Source organism: Ostrea edulis, chromosome 5 (genome assembly GCF_947568905.1).
Source record: "Ostrea edulis chromosome 5, xbOstEdul1.1, whole genome shotgun sequence".
Taxonomy (NCBI): domain Eukaryota; kingdom Metazoa; phylum Mollusca; class Bivalvia; order Ostreida; family Ostreidae; genus Ostrea; species Ostrea edulis.
Genome location: NC_079168.1, coordinates 3,780,792 through 3,797,803, shown reverse-complemented (window position 1 = coordinate 3,797,803; position 17,012 = coordinate 3,780,792). Strand labels below are relative to the sequence as shown.

The window sequence follows — 17,012 nt, the reverse complement described above, 5'->3', positions numbered from 1 at the left end:
ATATACCTTGACTTACGTACACGTACTCATGTCAAGGTCTTTAATAACAATAATTAAACAATCGTTTTTCCGACAAAAATCAAACCGATCTGAATTTAATTTGTGAGTTGTGCGGATTAGTGTATTATCATGAGTAAGAGGAGGAACCCAAATTGTTCAACTGGGGAAAATTCAAGTTCTACATACTACATGAGGTAGAAAAAAACGACAGAGGCTATGAAAACCGCGAAAGTCTGTACTTCCTCACAGTTAAGCAATCTTGCGGGTTGTCCTTAACAAAAATATTTTTAACGGTTTCTGCGAGCTTTTCGCTTCAATTTCGCGGCTGTCGCCATGTTTATACAAACGTAGGATGGTATTTTAGCTAGGACAAGTGTTATGCTGTCCTAGGATGAACTTACATGTATGGCGAGCCCTAAATTTAGAAAAGCTTCGAGAAACTGACTTCCCAGTTAGGAATAGGATGTGTAGACATACTAAGGACGCGTATTAGTCTTAAGGTAGCTTCGTGAAATGCCTGCTGCAGGATTTTAAGGGGGGAGGGGTACCCGAAAAACGAAAATTGTTTCCAGTGGGAAAATTGGTAAGGTTAAGTAATTAAGTTTAAAAAAAGAATTTTATGTCGGGGTGTCCGACAATAGACACGTCTTCTCTATCGCCAGGTTGAAAAGATTGGAAAAACCATTTAACAAATATGCAATATTCCCTACACCTTCCTTTGTATGCTACAAAGCTTATAAAGAAAAAGAAATCATAATATTGTTTCCGTACATTACACTCAAACAAATGAAAAACAATGTTGCATATGAACAATATAGATTACAAATGTATAACTGAAGAGTCATACTGCTGAAAAGTAATAAAAGAATTTCGAAAAGGAGAAAAAATTCAAGAGAATTACCCATGTTCTACGCAATTGGTTGTAAATTAAATAATAATTAAAACACACAATAACTATATATGAATAGCCAAAGGTTGAAAATTCATATACATTTTAAAATGTCAAAACAACAAATTTTAAAACAGGTTGTGCATTCTATGATGTTTTGACGTTGAAAATTTGTTACATCCTCAACGTTGATGTTTCGACGTTGAAACAACGTTGAATGATAATTGAATCCGCGTCACTTTTTCAATGTTGAATAACCAACGTTGTTTGAACGTTGAGATATTAACAAATATTCAACGTTGAAAATATGTTATATCATCATCGTTGATTCAACGTTGAAATCTCGACAAACATTCAACATTGAAAATACGTTATATCTTCAACGTTGTTGCAACGTTGAAAGATCGACAAACATTTCAACGTTGAAAATATGTTATACTTTCAACATTATTTCAATGTTGAAAGATTGACAAACATTCAACGTTGAAAATATGTTATACCTTCAACGTTGTTTCAACGTGAAAGATCGACAAACATTCAACGTTGAAAATATGTCATACCTTCAACGTTCTTTCAACGTTGAAATATCAACGAACATGCAACGTTGAAAATATGTTATATCTTCAACGTTGTTTCACCGTTGATAAAACGTTGTGGTTTCGACGTTGAAACTTCAACGTTGAAACAACGTTGAATTATAGTTGTTCAACGTTGCAACCAATATTCAACCTATTCTCAACGTTGAAACAACGTCGCGTGCCTGCTGGGAATTGCGTTATGTCGATACTTTTTACTTTATGTGGTGACATCACTACGTTATGTGGTTATACATCACTACGTTATATATGTTGGGATGATAATCCACGTAAGTTCACAATCTTAATCCGAGGTGTGACTTGCGAGATCTTTGTAACACATGTTGTATTTTTTCAAATCATTACGCTCTCTCAGTCACGTGCTTTAAACTAGTTCATAATCCGCAAACTTCCGCCAGAGTTCGTTTGCTTACAAACCAAACTCTTCCATTTAGGCATTATGGGATAGCGATTTCTTAGGTGCTTAGGTACTGTGTGACGTCACTGTAGAATGACGAAAAAACATAACGTCAAACGTAAACAACTTTCAAAACAAGAACGTAAACAAATAAGTTCATTAATTTACACAGTAATTTGAACAGAATTTCCCTACTTTTTAATGATCTTTTGATCATTTTATGTTTAAAATAAAATTCATACTTTTATATTAATGCTCTTAATGTCAATATCTTCAAACTTTTAACTACGAACTACTTCATTAGTGTTATTTGCCTGCGTGATAATCGCGGACTCACAATATACAGAACTGCGTCACATAGGATTGAGAGGTCTATTCGTAGGTGACGTAATGAGGCCTCGACGGGGAGTTTGCATAATCCGTTCATAGTCAATATGAACGGATTGTGCCGCGAGCTGAAATTGGTTGGTTCATAGAGGAAAATGCAATTCGTAATATAAATATATATTGTGCCGTTACCGGTTTTCGATAGTATCCTAATTTCGATAGGTTTTTATTTTTAACGATCATTCGGAAATCGTGACGTCATTTTTCGGAACTTTTTCCTCATAATCAGCGTCAGTAGCAACAAGTGTCAGATAGCCGAAAATATCAAGAATTATGCCTTTCAGAGAGGTAAGACTACAATTCTATATGCATAGGTTCAGAAAACGCCATGTTTCCTTAATGCAAAAAAAAAATCACACTAAAACCCCAACCATTTTTAGTTGAAAACAACGCCTAATCGAGATATGCTGTCGTCTGATGATCAACTCAACGTTATGTTCTAAAAATAGATAAGCCTCACTTTGGGTAAACTCTCGCTTCAAAATAAAAACTATGGAAGCGCGTTATAGTCATATTACCATACATTTTGAAAAAAATATCTTTGCTTTAAAATTTGTTTTTATTGATACGTTGTTTATTTGTTTGCAGATATTAATTCATTGTTTATTTGTTTACAGATATTTTCCGTCCAGAGAGGAACTTATAAGAATTATGGTCCAGAAGCATTAGACAATGCATTCCAGGCGGTTAAAGATGGTATGAGTGTCCATGGTGCAGCCAAACGTTTTCAAGTCCCCTTAACAACTTTAAGAGATAGGGTAGATGGACGTATTAGTATTGAGTGTGTCTCGTCAGGACCTCCACCACTGTTTACACAGGAACAGGAATCCTACATGGTAGAGCATGTGAAGACCATGTCAGAGATAGGATATGGATACACTCGGGCAGAAGTGTTGAATCTAGCATCTGATTATGCTGCAGATCTAGGTATCAGAGAAAAGGGTAAAGACTTGACAATGAAGTGGTACTACAACTTCATGAAAAGGTGGCCTGAACTTCATGCCGTGAAACCATCAGGATTATCAGAACTTCGAGCAAAAGCTGCGTCACCAGAATGCATCAAGAAGTACTTTGAAGAACTAGAAACTATCATTGACAGACATGGACTGAGGGATAAACCCCAACATATATTCAATGCTGACGAAAAAGGAATCAATACTGGTGGATCAAAGCCTCCAAACATCATTTCAGCTAAAGGGATGCCAGCACAAATCGTGACTTCTGAGAGACCACAAACAATAACTGTACTAGGGTGTGGTAATGCTTTGGGATCCAGTATTCCTCCCTATCTGATGTTTCCAGGTAAGCGAGTGCTACCGGAACTATTTGACGGTGATACTACTGGCCGTGATGGATCCATGAGTGATACAGGCTATTCTAATACTGACATTTTCAATAGTTATATTAAGAACCACTTCACCAAATATGTCCAGTCTAGGAACCCAGAGCAGCCAATTCTTCTTTTGTATGATGGACACAGAAGCCATACTTCTTTATCTTTAATCCAATGGCCTCGTGAAAATAACATTATTCTTTTTGTATTGCCGCCACACACTAGTCACCTTTTGCAGCCGATGGATGTTGGATGTTTTGGGCCATTTGAGACCTTGTATCAGCAGGAAGCTCACAAATTTATGCGCCAAAGTGTTGGTCGCTCTGTGACAAGATATGATGTGTGCAGGATGGTGTGAAAAGTGTATGATACAGCCCTTAGTCCTCAGAATTTAAGATCAGCCTTCAGGAGAACTGATATATACCCTCTGAATTCATCATCAATCAGTGAAAACAAGACTCTACCATCTCTTGTATACAAAGGCAAGGCAGACATCATCAATGCTCAAACAACATCTGAAACCACTGATGAGAACATTTCAGCTACAGCCGAAAGTTTTTTTAACAAACGTGGGGGAGAAGTTCTATTAGCTGCTGGGAAGGCCAAGAAACCAAGAAGAAATCTGAGTACCATCATTGCTGGGAAAGCCATCACAGAACAAGAAGTGTTTGAAAAAATTCGGGATTACAATGAAAAGTCAACAGAAAAATCAATCAAAGGGAAGGGAAAAGGAAAGGGGAAATTAATTGAAGAAAAAAGGCAAATATTCACCATCTAATGAGAAAGCAGGTCCTTCAACAGTTTTCACTTCTACTTCTGAATCACATCTTTTGCCTGCATTGTCAGATGAGGAATCTATAGCAGATGAGGAACGATGTTGTGTTTGTGACAAACTGGAGCCAGAACAGTTGAAGTTTAAGCCTTACATTGAGTTTGTAGGGTGGGGACAGTGCCATTGTGGACATTGGGTCCACCTTTCTTTCTGTGTCAAGGAAAAGGTGATCAGAAGAGACACACAGATAAAATGTCCCCATTGTGTTTAACATTTTTAACTGCAATACGTTGCAAGCAAATTAATTTTACACAATCAATTGAGAGAAAAAAAAAACTTCATAAATTTGTTTAATGTCGTTAATTATGAATTCAAATTTATTTTGTATATTCAAATTGATTGAAAAAATAATCTAGAAAAGACTTTATTTCATGTTGTTTTAACACTAACAGCGCGCCATACTTACTATCGAAAATAGGTGACGTCACTCAAAACAACCCTGATCATGGCGGATCTCAAGAAAGTTGAAATGCTACCGGGATTTTGATAGTTTTACGCAAAAAACAGTATATATGTATTAAATATGGTCAATTGTTCAGAACAGATAGAATTAAGGTGAGAAATAAAACACTGAACATATCAAATTTGTAAAAATTGTATTACACTATCGAAAACCGGTAACGCCAGGATATGGTTACACCATTATGTTATACATGTATATGTTACACCATTACGTTATGTCGATACCTCTTTATGTTATGTGGTTACATCATTACGTTATGTGGTTACATCATTACGTTATCTATGTTACACCATTACGTTATGTCGACACCTCTTTATGATATGTGGTTACATCATTACATTATGTGGTTACATCATTATGTTATGTGGTTACATCATTACATTATGTGGTTACATCATTACGTTATGTCGATACCTCTTTATGTTATGTGGTTACATCATTATGTTATGTGGTTACATCATTATGTTATGTGGTTACATCATTATGTTATGTGGTTACATCATTATGTTATGTGGTTACATCATTACATTATGTGGTTACATCATTACGTTATGTCGATACCTCTTTATGTTATGTGGTTACATCATTATGTTATGTGGTTACATCATTATGTTATGTGGTTACATCATTACATTATGTGGTTACATCATTACGTTATGTGGTTACATCATTACATTATGTGGTTACATCATTACATTATGTGGTAACATCATTACGTTATGTGGTTACATCATTATGTTATGTGGTAACATCATTACGTTATGTGGTTACATCATTACGTTATGTGGTTACATCATTACGTTATGTGGTTACATCATTACGTTATGTGGTTACATCATTACGTTATGTGGTTACATCATTACGTTATGTGGTTACATCATTACGTTATGTGGTTACATCATTACGTTATGTGGTAACATCATTACGTTATGTGGTAACATCATTACGTTATGTGGTTACATCATTACGTTATGTGGTTACATCATTACGTTATGTGGTTACATCATTATGTTATGTGGTTACATCATTACGTTATGTGATTACATCATTACGTTATGTGGTTACATCATTATGTTATGTGGTTACATCATTACGTTATGTGGTTACATCATTATGTTATGTCGATACCTCTTTATGTTATGTGGTAACATCATTACGTTATGTGGTAACATCATTACGTTATGTGGTTACATCATTATGTTATGTGGTTACATCATTATGTTATGTGGTTACATCATTACGTTATGTGGTTACATCATTACGTTATGTCGATACCTCTTTATGTTATGTGGTTACATCATTATGTTATGTGGTTACATCATTATGTTATGTGGTTACATCATTACGTTATGTCGATACCTCTTTATGTTATGTGGTTACATCATTATGTTATGTGGTTACATCATTATGTTATGTGGTTACATCATTACATTATGTGGTTACATCATTACGTTATGTCGATACCTCTTTATGTTATGTGGTTACATCATTATGTTATGTGGTTACATCATTATGTTATGTGGTTACATCATTACATTATGTGGTAACATCATTACGTTATGTTGATAGCTCTTTATGTTATGTGGTTACATCATTACGTTATGTCGATAGCTCTTTATATTATGTGGTTACATCATTACGTTATGTTTATTGTTTATTCACCAATCAAGGGCCCTCCGGGGGGGAGGGGGGCGGGGGGGGGGCTCGTAGAGGTTAACAAGCAATTAATTATAGCAATGAAAATAAATAACATTGTTTAACAATCATTCAGAAGTACTAATACTGTCAGAGTTCACACAGTGTTCGTCAATGCTGTCTTAATTTTTTCCCCTCAGGCTGAGAGGGGTCATTCTTTGCTCCAGGGCTTCAATTCAAAACTTTCAAGCTTACATGCATTAATATCTTCTCATTCACTACTACATAGTACTATCAAAAATAGTGGAGGGGTCAGTCTCGCAATATATCTTCATTTGCATGCATGGAAATAACAGTTAATGTTAAGGGTTGGCCAGTCGCCTCCGAAAAACATTGATATGTGCCTGCAGCGTTCTTGGTACTTATGGTGGGTTTCATAAAACTTCAATGTAACAACAGGTACTTGCCACATCAATACATATCACAAAGTCAATAACACATCACTAAAAAAAACTTTCCTTGCTCTATTTTGCATACTTCCAAATAATCTTTTATCTGTATTTTCTCTGACTTTCCATAGATCTGCATGAAACATGCAATTGGCAGAAATATTTCTCATACTAGTTAACGAAGTTGTATTTACAGTAAGTCATAATTTTATTATTATCTTCATCAGAAATGATTCCGACACGAAAATATTTTTAAATCTCAACTCGGGAGGTCTTAGCTTCTATCTTCTGATGACATGTAAAATCCCGAAACGTACGAACAGCTTTGGTTTTTTTTGAGTAACTAAAAATAGCGTACAGCGTCTTCAATTCAAAATTTTTATTTTGTTAACAAACCAATATGTTCAAGATTTTTTGGTAATAAACATCGTATCAATTTATTGTGATAATAAAACAATGAGACTTTATTTTTCAACACAACGAATATACAATTTTCATTCTGTGCGGTATCAGTACATAGCACTTCGTGGTATAAAACGGAAAATCCATGTTTTGTTGCAGTTTTCGGCGATAAGAGGCAATGAATGCAGTCATGTCATACATGGTTTTTAAGTTGAATGATTGTACAATACAACGGTAGTAAATACATTAGCATCGCATATTCCCTGGAAGCTCAAAAGGCCGACATTCTCAGGGGGTGCCATTCTGTGTCATTTGAAGCTAGTTACCTTGTGTTGTTATTAGTATACAGAGGTCATAAGTCATTTACAGAAACAAGTGCCTGTGATTTGGTTGTCTCATAGATTCCCTAGTGTAAATTGGTTACAAAATACTGTTTATAGAATTATTGTATGATCAATTTGTACAGAAATGGCAGAGAAATATTTCTAATTCGCCTAAAGCAATCAAAAATAGAATTTTTAAAAACAACACCGCGTTTAGAAAGTTATCTCAAACACCTCCCAAACAAAAATGCAAAAAAACATATGTACATGTAAATATAGATGTTGTAATGTCAAACTACCAATTGAAACTGGTAGATGACATAATATTCCACGATGTGAAAGAAAATTTACATTTTGCGATTTAGATAAAATTGGGGATGAATATCATTACCTTTTAAAAGGTAGTATTGTCGATATTGCATCCATGCGAAAATTCTGTTTACCTGAAATATATCATTTAAATTCTAATAATATTTAAATATAATAACCTCATTAACTCAACAGATAAAATTTTGTTGTTGAAATTACGTAAACTTATAAGTTATATTATTGATTGAATATTGTTTCGAGAATATTTCACTCATATGGAGACGTCACTACTGCCGGTGAAGGACTACAAAATTTAGGCCTATGCTCGGCGCTTTTGGCCTTTGAGCAGGGAGGGTTCTTTATCGTGCCACACCTACTGTGACACGGGACCTCTGTTTTTGCGGTCTCATCCGAAGGACCGCCCCATTTAGTCGCCTTCTCCGACAAGCAACGGGTGCTGAGGACCTATTCTAACTCGGATCTCCACGGAATTACAAGTTATATTGAGTTCAACCTCCGGGTTAATTAAGAGGTTTACTACACATGAGTAAATGCCGATTTGTATTGTATATAACACCGTAAAACTTGTTTATGAGAATAAAGTCATTGCATTATCTCTCTTGTGATGATAAGTACCTGGTATTAGATATGAAGGTCACTGGTTTCTCGGCTAAAACATCAAAACGACAGGGGCCCCATGTCACCGCAGGTGTTGGACCAGCTCGTTGAAGAACCCTTTCTAAAATTGATGGCACATCACCTACAGCTGGGGTCGTCTCTGTATGAGTGAAAAATTCTCGAATGGGACATGATTTTTAAAAAAAAGTACAATCACTTGCACAAAATATATTCTAGAAACAAACTAGAGAAGTTTACACTTACACCAACAATACTTTAAGATACTGTATACAAACCAGCATCGAAACTAGTTAATATATCATTACAAATTCATAATCCTAATGAAATCACCTAACAATGTACCTGCCTACAAAAATAAAGACAATTAAGGATTTTGTAATAATTACTGACCAATATCTATAACATCGGTAGTGTGTTTATGCTTTATCTATCTATTTTATTGACACTCACATGAAACATCCCAGCTTTCTAAAATTATAAAGCTATGTAGTAGAGTAACTTTCTCGTGTTGTTTCAGCAAGTTCTTCATAAACAAGTCGAATCTCAAAACATCAAGATTACAAAACTAAAGGAGGGAAAGGAAAGTGTAGAGAAATTACTGGAAGGAGCACGACCTTCACACGAGGGGAACAGACATTTGGAGCATGAGCTGAAGACTAAAATCAGAGGATTGGAGGAAAGAAACACAAAACTGCTTAATGAAAACGGGAAACTGCAGAAAGAAAACGGAGAACTGAAAAATGAAACCAGTAAACTGAGGAATAAAAACCAAGAGCTGCGGGATGAAATAACGAATTTGGAGTTGGCTTCTCGCAAAAAACCAGGTTAGGTCATCTTTAATAAGATCGTGTTTGGCCCTTTCCCGACTCTATTAATAGTAAGGGTAGGTTGGTATACATTTTGTTGAAGATGTTATAGTATACATCTAGTTGTTTCTCCAAATGATCCTCAAATAGCACACATATTTTGTTTTGCATTAAACTGAGAGAACTACACGATAAAGATACACAGGCACAGTTGTATCTGTTCATAATCAATTTATTCATCTATTGTTTAAAATTTGAGGAGAGGGATAAAAATATTGCGATAAAAAAAAGGAGAGAAAACGTGATAAAAAGGAGTTCAAAAAACCTATAAGTTGGGAGATGTATTTCAGTCAGTTGAGCGTGGTAAACACATAAATTAAAAGAATATAATGCAGTCTACAGCAGAGTGTTATTAATTTAATTCACTATACAATATACTATTACCCTATACCATTATTTTATTTTTATCAACACATGTAATCAGTTAAGGATACAAATTGCCTACCTTTTAACACTTATCTCGGGTTTACATTTCACAAATTGCCTACTCATATGATTTAAGAATTGACTGTTTCTTACAGACACATTTATAACATTTGGATATTATTCATTAAAGAATATTTGTAAAGTCTTTATTATTTCAGTGCGTGATTGTATGATCATACATTTTCAGTACAAGTTTACATGTATGCGCCGTCAATGAATGAGCGGATTTCGACTGCCGTAAGATCCGAGCTAAAGGAAATCTTGACGCAGCACCTAGGGGCCATTAAGGACAGAAAACTGGACATTATGTCCACACATGACGCCAAAATGGTCCCCGTCCACAAACCCCTTATAGTTCTTTGTATCAACGCGTCCAGGCTTGGTACAGACGTAGAGCAAGCTCTCCAAAATGTCACGTGTAAGTGTGATCCTAACTCCCTAATGTCTGATATTTGTGGCTTGTTTCGTCAATTTCAGCGTGATCTTAGCTCCCACAGGGGCTAAGCCCGTTTTGGGCCTGAACACTGTGATACCATAAATCTCTCTCTATATATATATGGTATCACAGTGTTCGGGCCCAAAATGGGCTTAGCCCCTGTGTTAGCTCCCGGTACAAGTTCATGCGACGTCTTCCACAATGTATGTGTGACAACCTGCTGTAAAATTACAAATATCACCATGGTATTGACATGTTTAAACGTGTATAAATTCTGCAAACTGAAAAAAGAAAATGTAGAACTTCACAAATAAACTTTTTATCAAAAAAATCATATTTCAGTGGATGATGAATTCGGAACTTTTTTCGAAATGTAATGAATAAATTGGACCGAATGTAATGAAGTTTTATTCGTATTTTGGGTCTGTTTGGGGAGGGGTGTTTTAATTGTCATACAGTGTTTCAATATTTTCTTTCTTTTCTCTAAAGGTTCCAGATCTGTGGTGGTAGCTGTGATACACCACAAAGAGATCCACGCCTTACCACCCCAGGCCTCCGAAAAACTTCTGTATGGGGACAAATTCCGGGACCTCAGAGCTATTGTGGACATTGCGTTTCTCACCACCAGAGGGATGTACGCCTGCGATATGAATAACAGAGCTTTGGAGAGACTCACTGACTTCATCTGTGATTTTGACACGTGATTAGGAAACAAACCGACACAAAATACATCACTAACATCATTTAAAATGCTCGGTCACACGTGGGGCGTCAGCATCCAATGCACCTTCGAAATGATTTTATATTCACAAGATGAATGAGCTATGCAAATTGAAAATGCACATTGGGAACGCTTTGATACAAATTCCAATCGTATATTATGCAGAATTAAAATTTAAAGAAATAGTTTTTTTTCCTAATGTGCATTTCAATTAGCATCACCATTTTTGGAATGAGTGAACGCAATTTGAATTGCAAAATTGCAATACACATATAGGTGCATAAAAAAACTGTCCTATGGAAGACATGAATTGTTTACAGAATTTGCATCATAATGTCAGAGAGCAATGATATTCCGCCCAGCACTGGGCACCATTACAACAATTATAAGATGTTTCTTTCTTGATGATAATAATTCTGCGCCGTTTCAATTTTTATAATTCCTCATATGGAATTCACGTTTGTGTCAAAAAGACCTGCTTTGTATAGAAAGTTAATCGGAGTATCTTTGTCTTTTTTCTTTCAATTTAATGCGAACGTTGTTTGTTAATACAATGATATGTAAACATTGAAATGTGTTGTCTTTCTGTATATTACTTTTCATCGATTAAACAAATTACCTTTTCCTTTCATTACCTGTATACATTTCATGATACAATGTTATTTTTGTCATGTATGTGGTGATATAAACACCCTACATATTAATGCATTAAGGAGGAATGTCAGTGATGATACAAACACTTTGCAGATTAATACATTAAGGAGGAATATTCTTTTTGTAATGTTTGTGATAATACAAGCGCCCTACAGATTAATACATTAAACAGTAAACGCCGTACAGATTAATACATTAAGGAGGAATATTCTTTTTGTAATGTCTGTGGAAATACAAACACCCCACAGATTAATACATTAAATGTGGAATATTCTTTTTGCCTGTGTATGTTGGTAGTGATAGCTTGGTCGGAATAATCTTTGATGAATTTGTTAATATGTAATGGATCCGCAGTCCTTAACAAGGTATGTTTCTATGCAACAGTGGATGACGGATCCTGAAATTTCAGAACGGAGGCTCTGTAAAAAGTTAGGGGATTTGGGAGGAGCTGTCATGAAGCCCCCAGTGGATCCAGGGCGAAGCCCTGATGGGAGACTAGAGAAGCCCCATCAACCTACGGAGTTCTGATGAAATAAGAGGGTGGGGGTGCGCCCGGGGTGACGGCGCTGGATCCACCACTAGCAATACCTATGGACTCCAATGCAGGATCTACCTGTATATATGAATTTTTTACTAGCTTCATTAAACCATAAAAACTATAATTCATTGAGTATAACACAAGAGACCAAATTTTACAAGAGGTAACAACAGTTTTATGAATTACAGGTATTTGGTATTGACGTGATACGTGATACGTGGTTCAATTATAAAGAAGGTAAAATAAAACCCAAATATTGAATTCTATTGAAAGGATGAAAGGAAATTTGGCTGGTATACAACCCAACAGCGCTTTTCATATTTGATTCTCTAAGACCAATAGGAAGTACAATCGTAACTTGTGAGGAGAGTTGTCAGAAGACACCATAGTTCACCGGGAAGTGTGGCCCTACTTACAATATCCTCCTTATTTTAAAAGATATAACAGTATCAGGGGCGGATCCAGGAATTGCGGTTACGGGGGGGGGGGGGGGGGGGGCGGCGCCACCTTATGAGGCAGGCGGTCTGGAGGGCGAAACCCTAACGGGGGCCCAGGGGCGAAGCCCCCAGAAGCTCCGGGATTTTAAAGGCTTGAAATATATGTCCCCTATTTAGTAATTTGTACTATTTTCTATCATTTCTAATAAGGTGAAATTAATAAAATTACGCAAATTTTAAGTTTTTGGAAAAAATTAAGTTCTCCCAATAAAGTTATGCAAGAAAACAAAAGATTTTGTCATTTATTTCTCCGGGAGTGGAAGAAATTATTGCTTCTTTTATCGTTTAGTACATTTTTCTAAACAAGATACCCCGATTTACCTTAAATTTGAAAATTTTAGGGGGGTACGCGCCGGCTGCGCCCCCCCCCCTTAAATCCGCCACTGAGTATAGCTACGGTTAAAAGTTTTTGAAATTAGGTCAAAGTTCAGGGTAAAAAGTCATGGTAAGAAATGAAAGGCTTGGTCATGAAGAATCCATTTTGAAATATCAAAGTTATATCTCCTGTGGTTCACAAGCTAACGCCAGGTGAAATATATTTAAAAGTAGGCCAAAGTCCAAGATCAAGGTCACTAGGTCAAATTGAAAGGCTTGCTCATGAGGCATCTAATTGTGAAATAGGTAAGTCATACCCCCTTGTTTGAAGAAGATGTACAGAAATGCGCATTAAATTTTACTTCGCATTAATTTTAATGCGAAGTAAAATAATGCGCATTAATTTGATTCGAATTAAATAACGTTCACATGGCGATAATATTTAACGGGAAGTAAATTAATGCACATTAAATTCGTATGCATCTCCAAATTAAAGGGTGCACGAAATAAATAAAAGAATAGATTATATCATTAAAAATTATTTTATTGACATTTTAATGAATATTGTGTACAACTATACAGAATTCATTATTCAAAACACTTTATATCTGTTAACAAGGTACCGATCTACATACAAGGAGATTTGTCGTGTTTCTTTTCATGTTTTTGAAGAAATTACTTGTTATTTTCTCTGACGACCAGCATTCATTCTAGACAATAAATTGCTTTTCATGAGCCCAGTTAAAACATCCGAATGTCTCTTTCACCATTCCCCTGACTACTGTTGCACATGACGTAATTTATAAATCATTTAATAACTTTTAAAGTGATGACTTAACAACGATGCTGATTGGTTGAAAAATTCGTTTGATTTCTCTATCATTTAATAAGTTTTAAAGTGATGACTTAACAACGATGCTGATTGGATGAAAAATTCGTTTGATTTCTATGTCAAAACAAAACATTCGTCCGGAGTTCATCTGCACTAAGCACACGGGACTACTTTTCCCTGGAATTATCCCCGTTAACGGCCGTTCTAATTTTAGCGCTATTTACAGAACGGGAATTTCCATACATGCATTGTAAACGAAATGTATTTGTTTGATGCTACCAAAAATAAACGCAACCAAAGATGTGAATAAAATACAAATTAATTTAAAGAAACAACACACATAAAAGACATAGGCCTAGTGATGACGTGTCAGAATATAGTCAACTTGATGACGTAGGACACTGACTGGTAGAAGTAGACAGATTACGATAGGCCTATGTATGGTCTGCTTCTACGAGTTCGATAACATGACGGAGGAAGCAGCGACTTTTGATCTGGTAAATATTAATGAAATTGAACTGCGTTATATGAGGCTCAGTCAACGAGAGCAATTTAGATGAAAAGGTGTTGAACTTTTTACTTGATATTGAAATGAAGCCCAGGGGCGGATCCAGGAATTGCGGTTACAGGGGGCGCCACTTTAATTTATGAGGCAGGGTTGTTGTTGGGGGGGGGGGGGGGCAAGCCCTGGTGGGGCCTAGAGGGCGAAGCCCCCGGAAGCTCCTGGATTTTACAGATGTTATAGGGCTTGAAATATGTCTCCTATTTAGTCATTAGTACTATTTTCTATCATTTTCAATAAGGTGAAATTAATGAAATGACGCTAATTTTAAGGGTTTTTTGGAAAAAATTAAGTTCTCCCAATAAAGTAATTCAAGAAATCAAAAGATTTTGTCATTTATTTCTCCGGGAGTGGAAGAAAGTATTGCTTCTTTTATCGTTTAGTACATTTTTCTAAACAAGATACCACGATTTACCTTCAATTTGACAATTTTAGTAGGGGTGGTGGTGGGGGTGGGGGGTGGGGTGGGGTGGGGGTGGGGGCGGCTGCGCCCCCCTTAAATCCGCCACTGGAGCCGAGTAGCATTCCACCGTTCCTACGATACAACCAGTGTTTAACGTCTCGAATGCAAAGCAGCATACATCCAGTCACCAGTTGTTCTCTTCCTTTATATCTATTTCATCATTTAACCATTGCATCTTCAATTTGGCGTATAATCCATTTAATTCTGCACAGTAACTCTAGCCTACCTCACCCGAACGCACACCCATTTTAATTGTTGTTTTCATTGTTACGTATAGGTATTCCTATGCGCCATTTCAAAAAAGTTAATTCAAGCTTTTTGATGAGAGAAACTATTTGCAAAAATATAATTAAATGATCATAAATAAAACTTATAATTCTTTATTTGATGCATGTATCATACGAAAAATTGGACGGAAAACTTTTTCATCAATGCGCATCATGCATCAAATAAAGAACCATAAGTTTCATTTCTGAAAGGCAACCCTAACCACATTGTTGCCTTTATGAATAAAGTATTACTTATTGATATAATAAATTACAGTCTTTAACAACAAAAATCCTTGCTTAACAATTAAATCAATATTAATGTATCTTATATTTCAAATTACCCGCCGCCAAGAGAGCGGCCATTGAAGTTTAATTTATTACGTCACACCGTCGGTTCCGGTTTATATCATCAGCAGCACTGTAAACATGACAAGTCACGAATAGTTAAGGTTGGAGTCGTATAGATTCGAGCCCGTTCTTTTGCAAGAGGAATTTAAGAAAAGAAGACGTTCAGTCGAGTCGCAGACCAGGCAGATGGTACTCGTTTCTTCATACATGTACATGTCTCAAACCTCAACTTGTATAGGTGAAGAGGTGTTGAACTTTTTACTCGCTAGTTCAACGTCTCCTCCAACACAATGCAGCATAAATCCAGTCACCACTTGTTATCTTCCTTTATATTTAAATCAGCTTTTAACCATTGCACTTTTAATTTGGCGTATAATCCATTTATATCTGCACAGTAACCATTCTTGACCTGAACGCACAGCCATGCCGTTTTGTTGTTGTTTTCATTCTTATATATATGTATTCCTACGCGCCATTTCAAAAACGTTAATTCAAGCTTCTTGATGGGAGAAACTATTTGTTTTTCTATCTTAAAAACATAATTAAATGATAAGAAATGAAACTTATTATTCTTTGTTTGATGCATGTATCAAACGAAACATTGGACGGAAAACTTTTTCATCAATGCGCTACTACGCGCATTGATGAAGTTTTCCGTCCAATGTTTCGTTTGATACATGCATCAAACAAAGAATTATAAGTTTCATTTCTTAATAACTATTTACGTATTATAAGTTTATTATGACGTCATATGGTATAAACAAATTAACAATGAGCGACATATTTGTTAGAAAAATCATATCACTTTTTATAAACAATTTTGTCGTATTTAAAAAGAATTCTTTCCATATTTATTACTCAGTATGCCTATGCAGAGCACAAATTGACATTCTATCTAATGACATGCTGTTTGTATATGTTTTTAGTGATTATTATCATTTTGATTAGTTTTTCCCACAAAACTAACATTAAGACATATTTATATAGCTGACCACGGGTATGATGCATGTGACCCAAATTTGCCATTACGCATGCGTCTACATTTAATGCGCATTATCTTCGCTTTGCATTCACACGGAGCTAATGCGAAGTAAATTTTTATTCGCATCAAATCACGACGTAAATTTTGATTAGAATTTCCGTGTGAACGCGGTTCAGTTTTAATTCGCATTAACTTAGGTTTAATGCGAATTAAATTCTCCGAATGAATGTTAAAGTTTTTTCACTTAAAGTGTGACACCGGCACCGGGGAAGTGGATATAACTACATGTATGCACATTCGTCTGAGCGAGCTAAAGAAAAAGTCTCGGAAGAAGTATTATTTTGAGGGGAAAACCCATAAACCAGTATTTTGTTCTTGTAAACATTTTTTCTATGTTACTTGTGTGTCATACACTTCCCCGCTATATAAAATACTATTTCTGAGGAATT

At 35.7% G+C, this 17,012-nt stretch overlaps 2 protein-coding genes across 5 annotated transcripts in view; both read left to right on the top strand.

Moving 5' to 3' along the window:
- LOC125652271 (uncharacterized) overlaps positions 1–17,012 on the top strand; it is a 47,966-nt gene that overhangs the window by 2,757 nt on the left and 28,197 nt on the right. For 2 of the 4 annotated variants that reach the window (XM_056167050.1, XM_056167052.1), the window contains exons 2-4: positions 9,172–9,478; positions 10,134–10,364; positions 10,872–11,734. The exons of the other annotated variants lie outside the window; for them this stretch is intronic. In XM_056167050.1, coding sequence (XP_056023025.1) covers positions 9,172–9,478; positions 10,134–10,364; positions 10,872–11,086 — 753 coding nt within the window. In that variant the 3' untranslated portion in view covers positions 11,087–11,734. Of the gene's footprint in view, positions 1–9,171; positions 9,479–10,133; positions 10,365–10,871; positions 11,735–17,012 lie in introns of those variants that run through there. 4 annotated transcript variants of the gene reach the window in all.
- On the top strand, positions 2,301–4,325 carry LOC125660656 (uncharacterized). The gene has a single exon (XM_056167048.1). It carries the CDS (start codon positions 2,968–2,970, stop codon positions 3,958–3,960), a length of 993 nt encoding a protein of 330 aa, XP_056023023.1. The 5' UTR covers positions 2,301–2,967; the 3' UTR covers positions 3,961–4,325.

Coding starts and splice junctions, on each gene's coding strand:
- LOC125660656 (XM_056167048.1), top strand. CDS start 2,968: ATGAGTGTCCATGGTGCAGCCAAACGTTTTCAAGTCCCCTTAACAACT.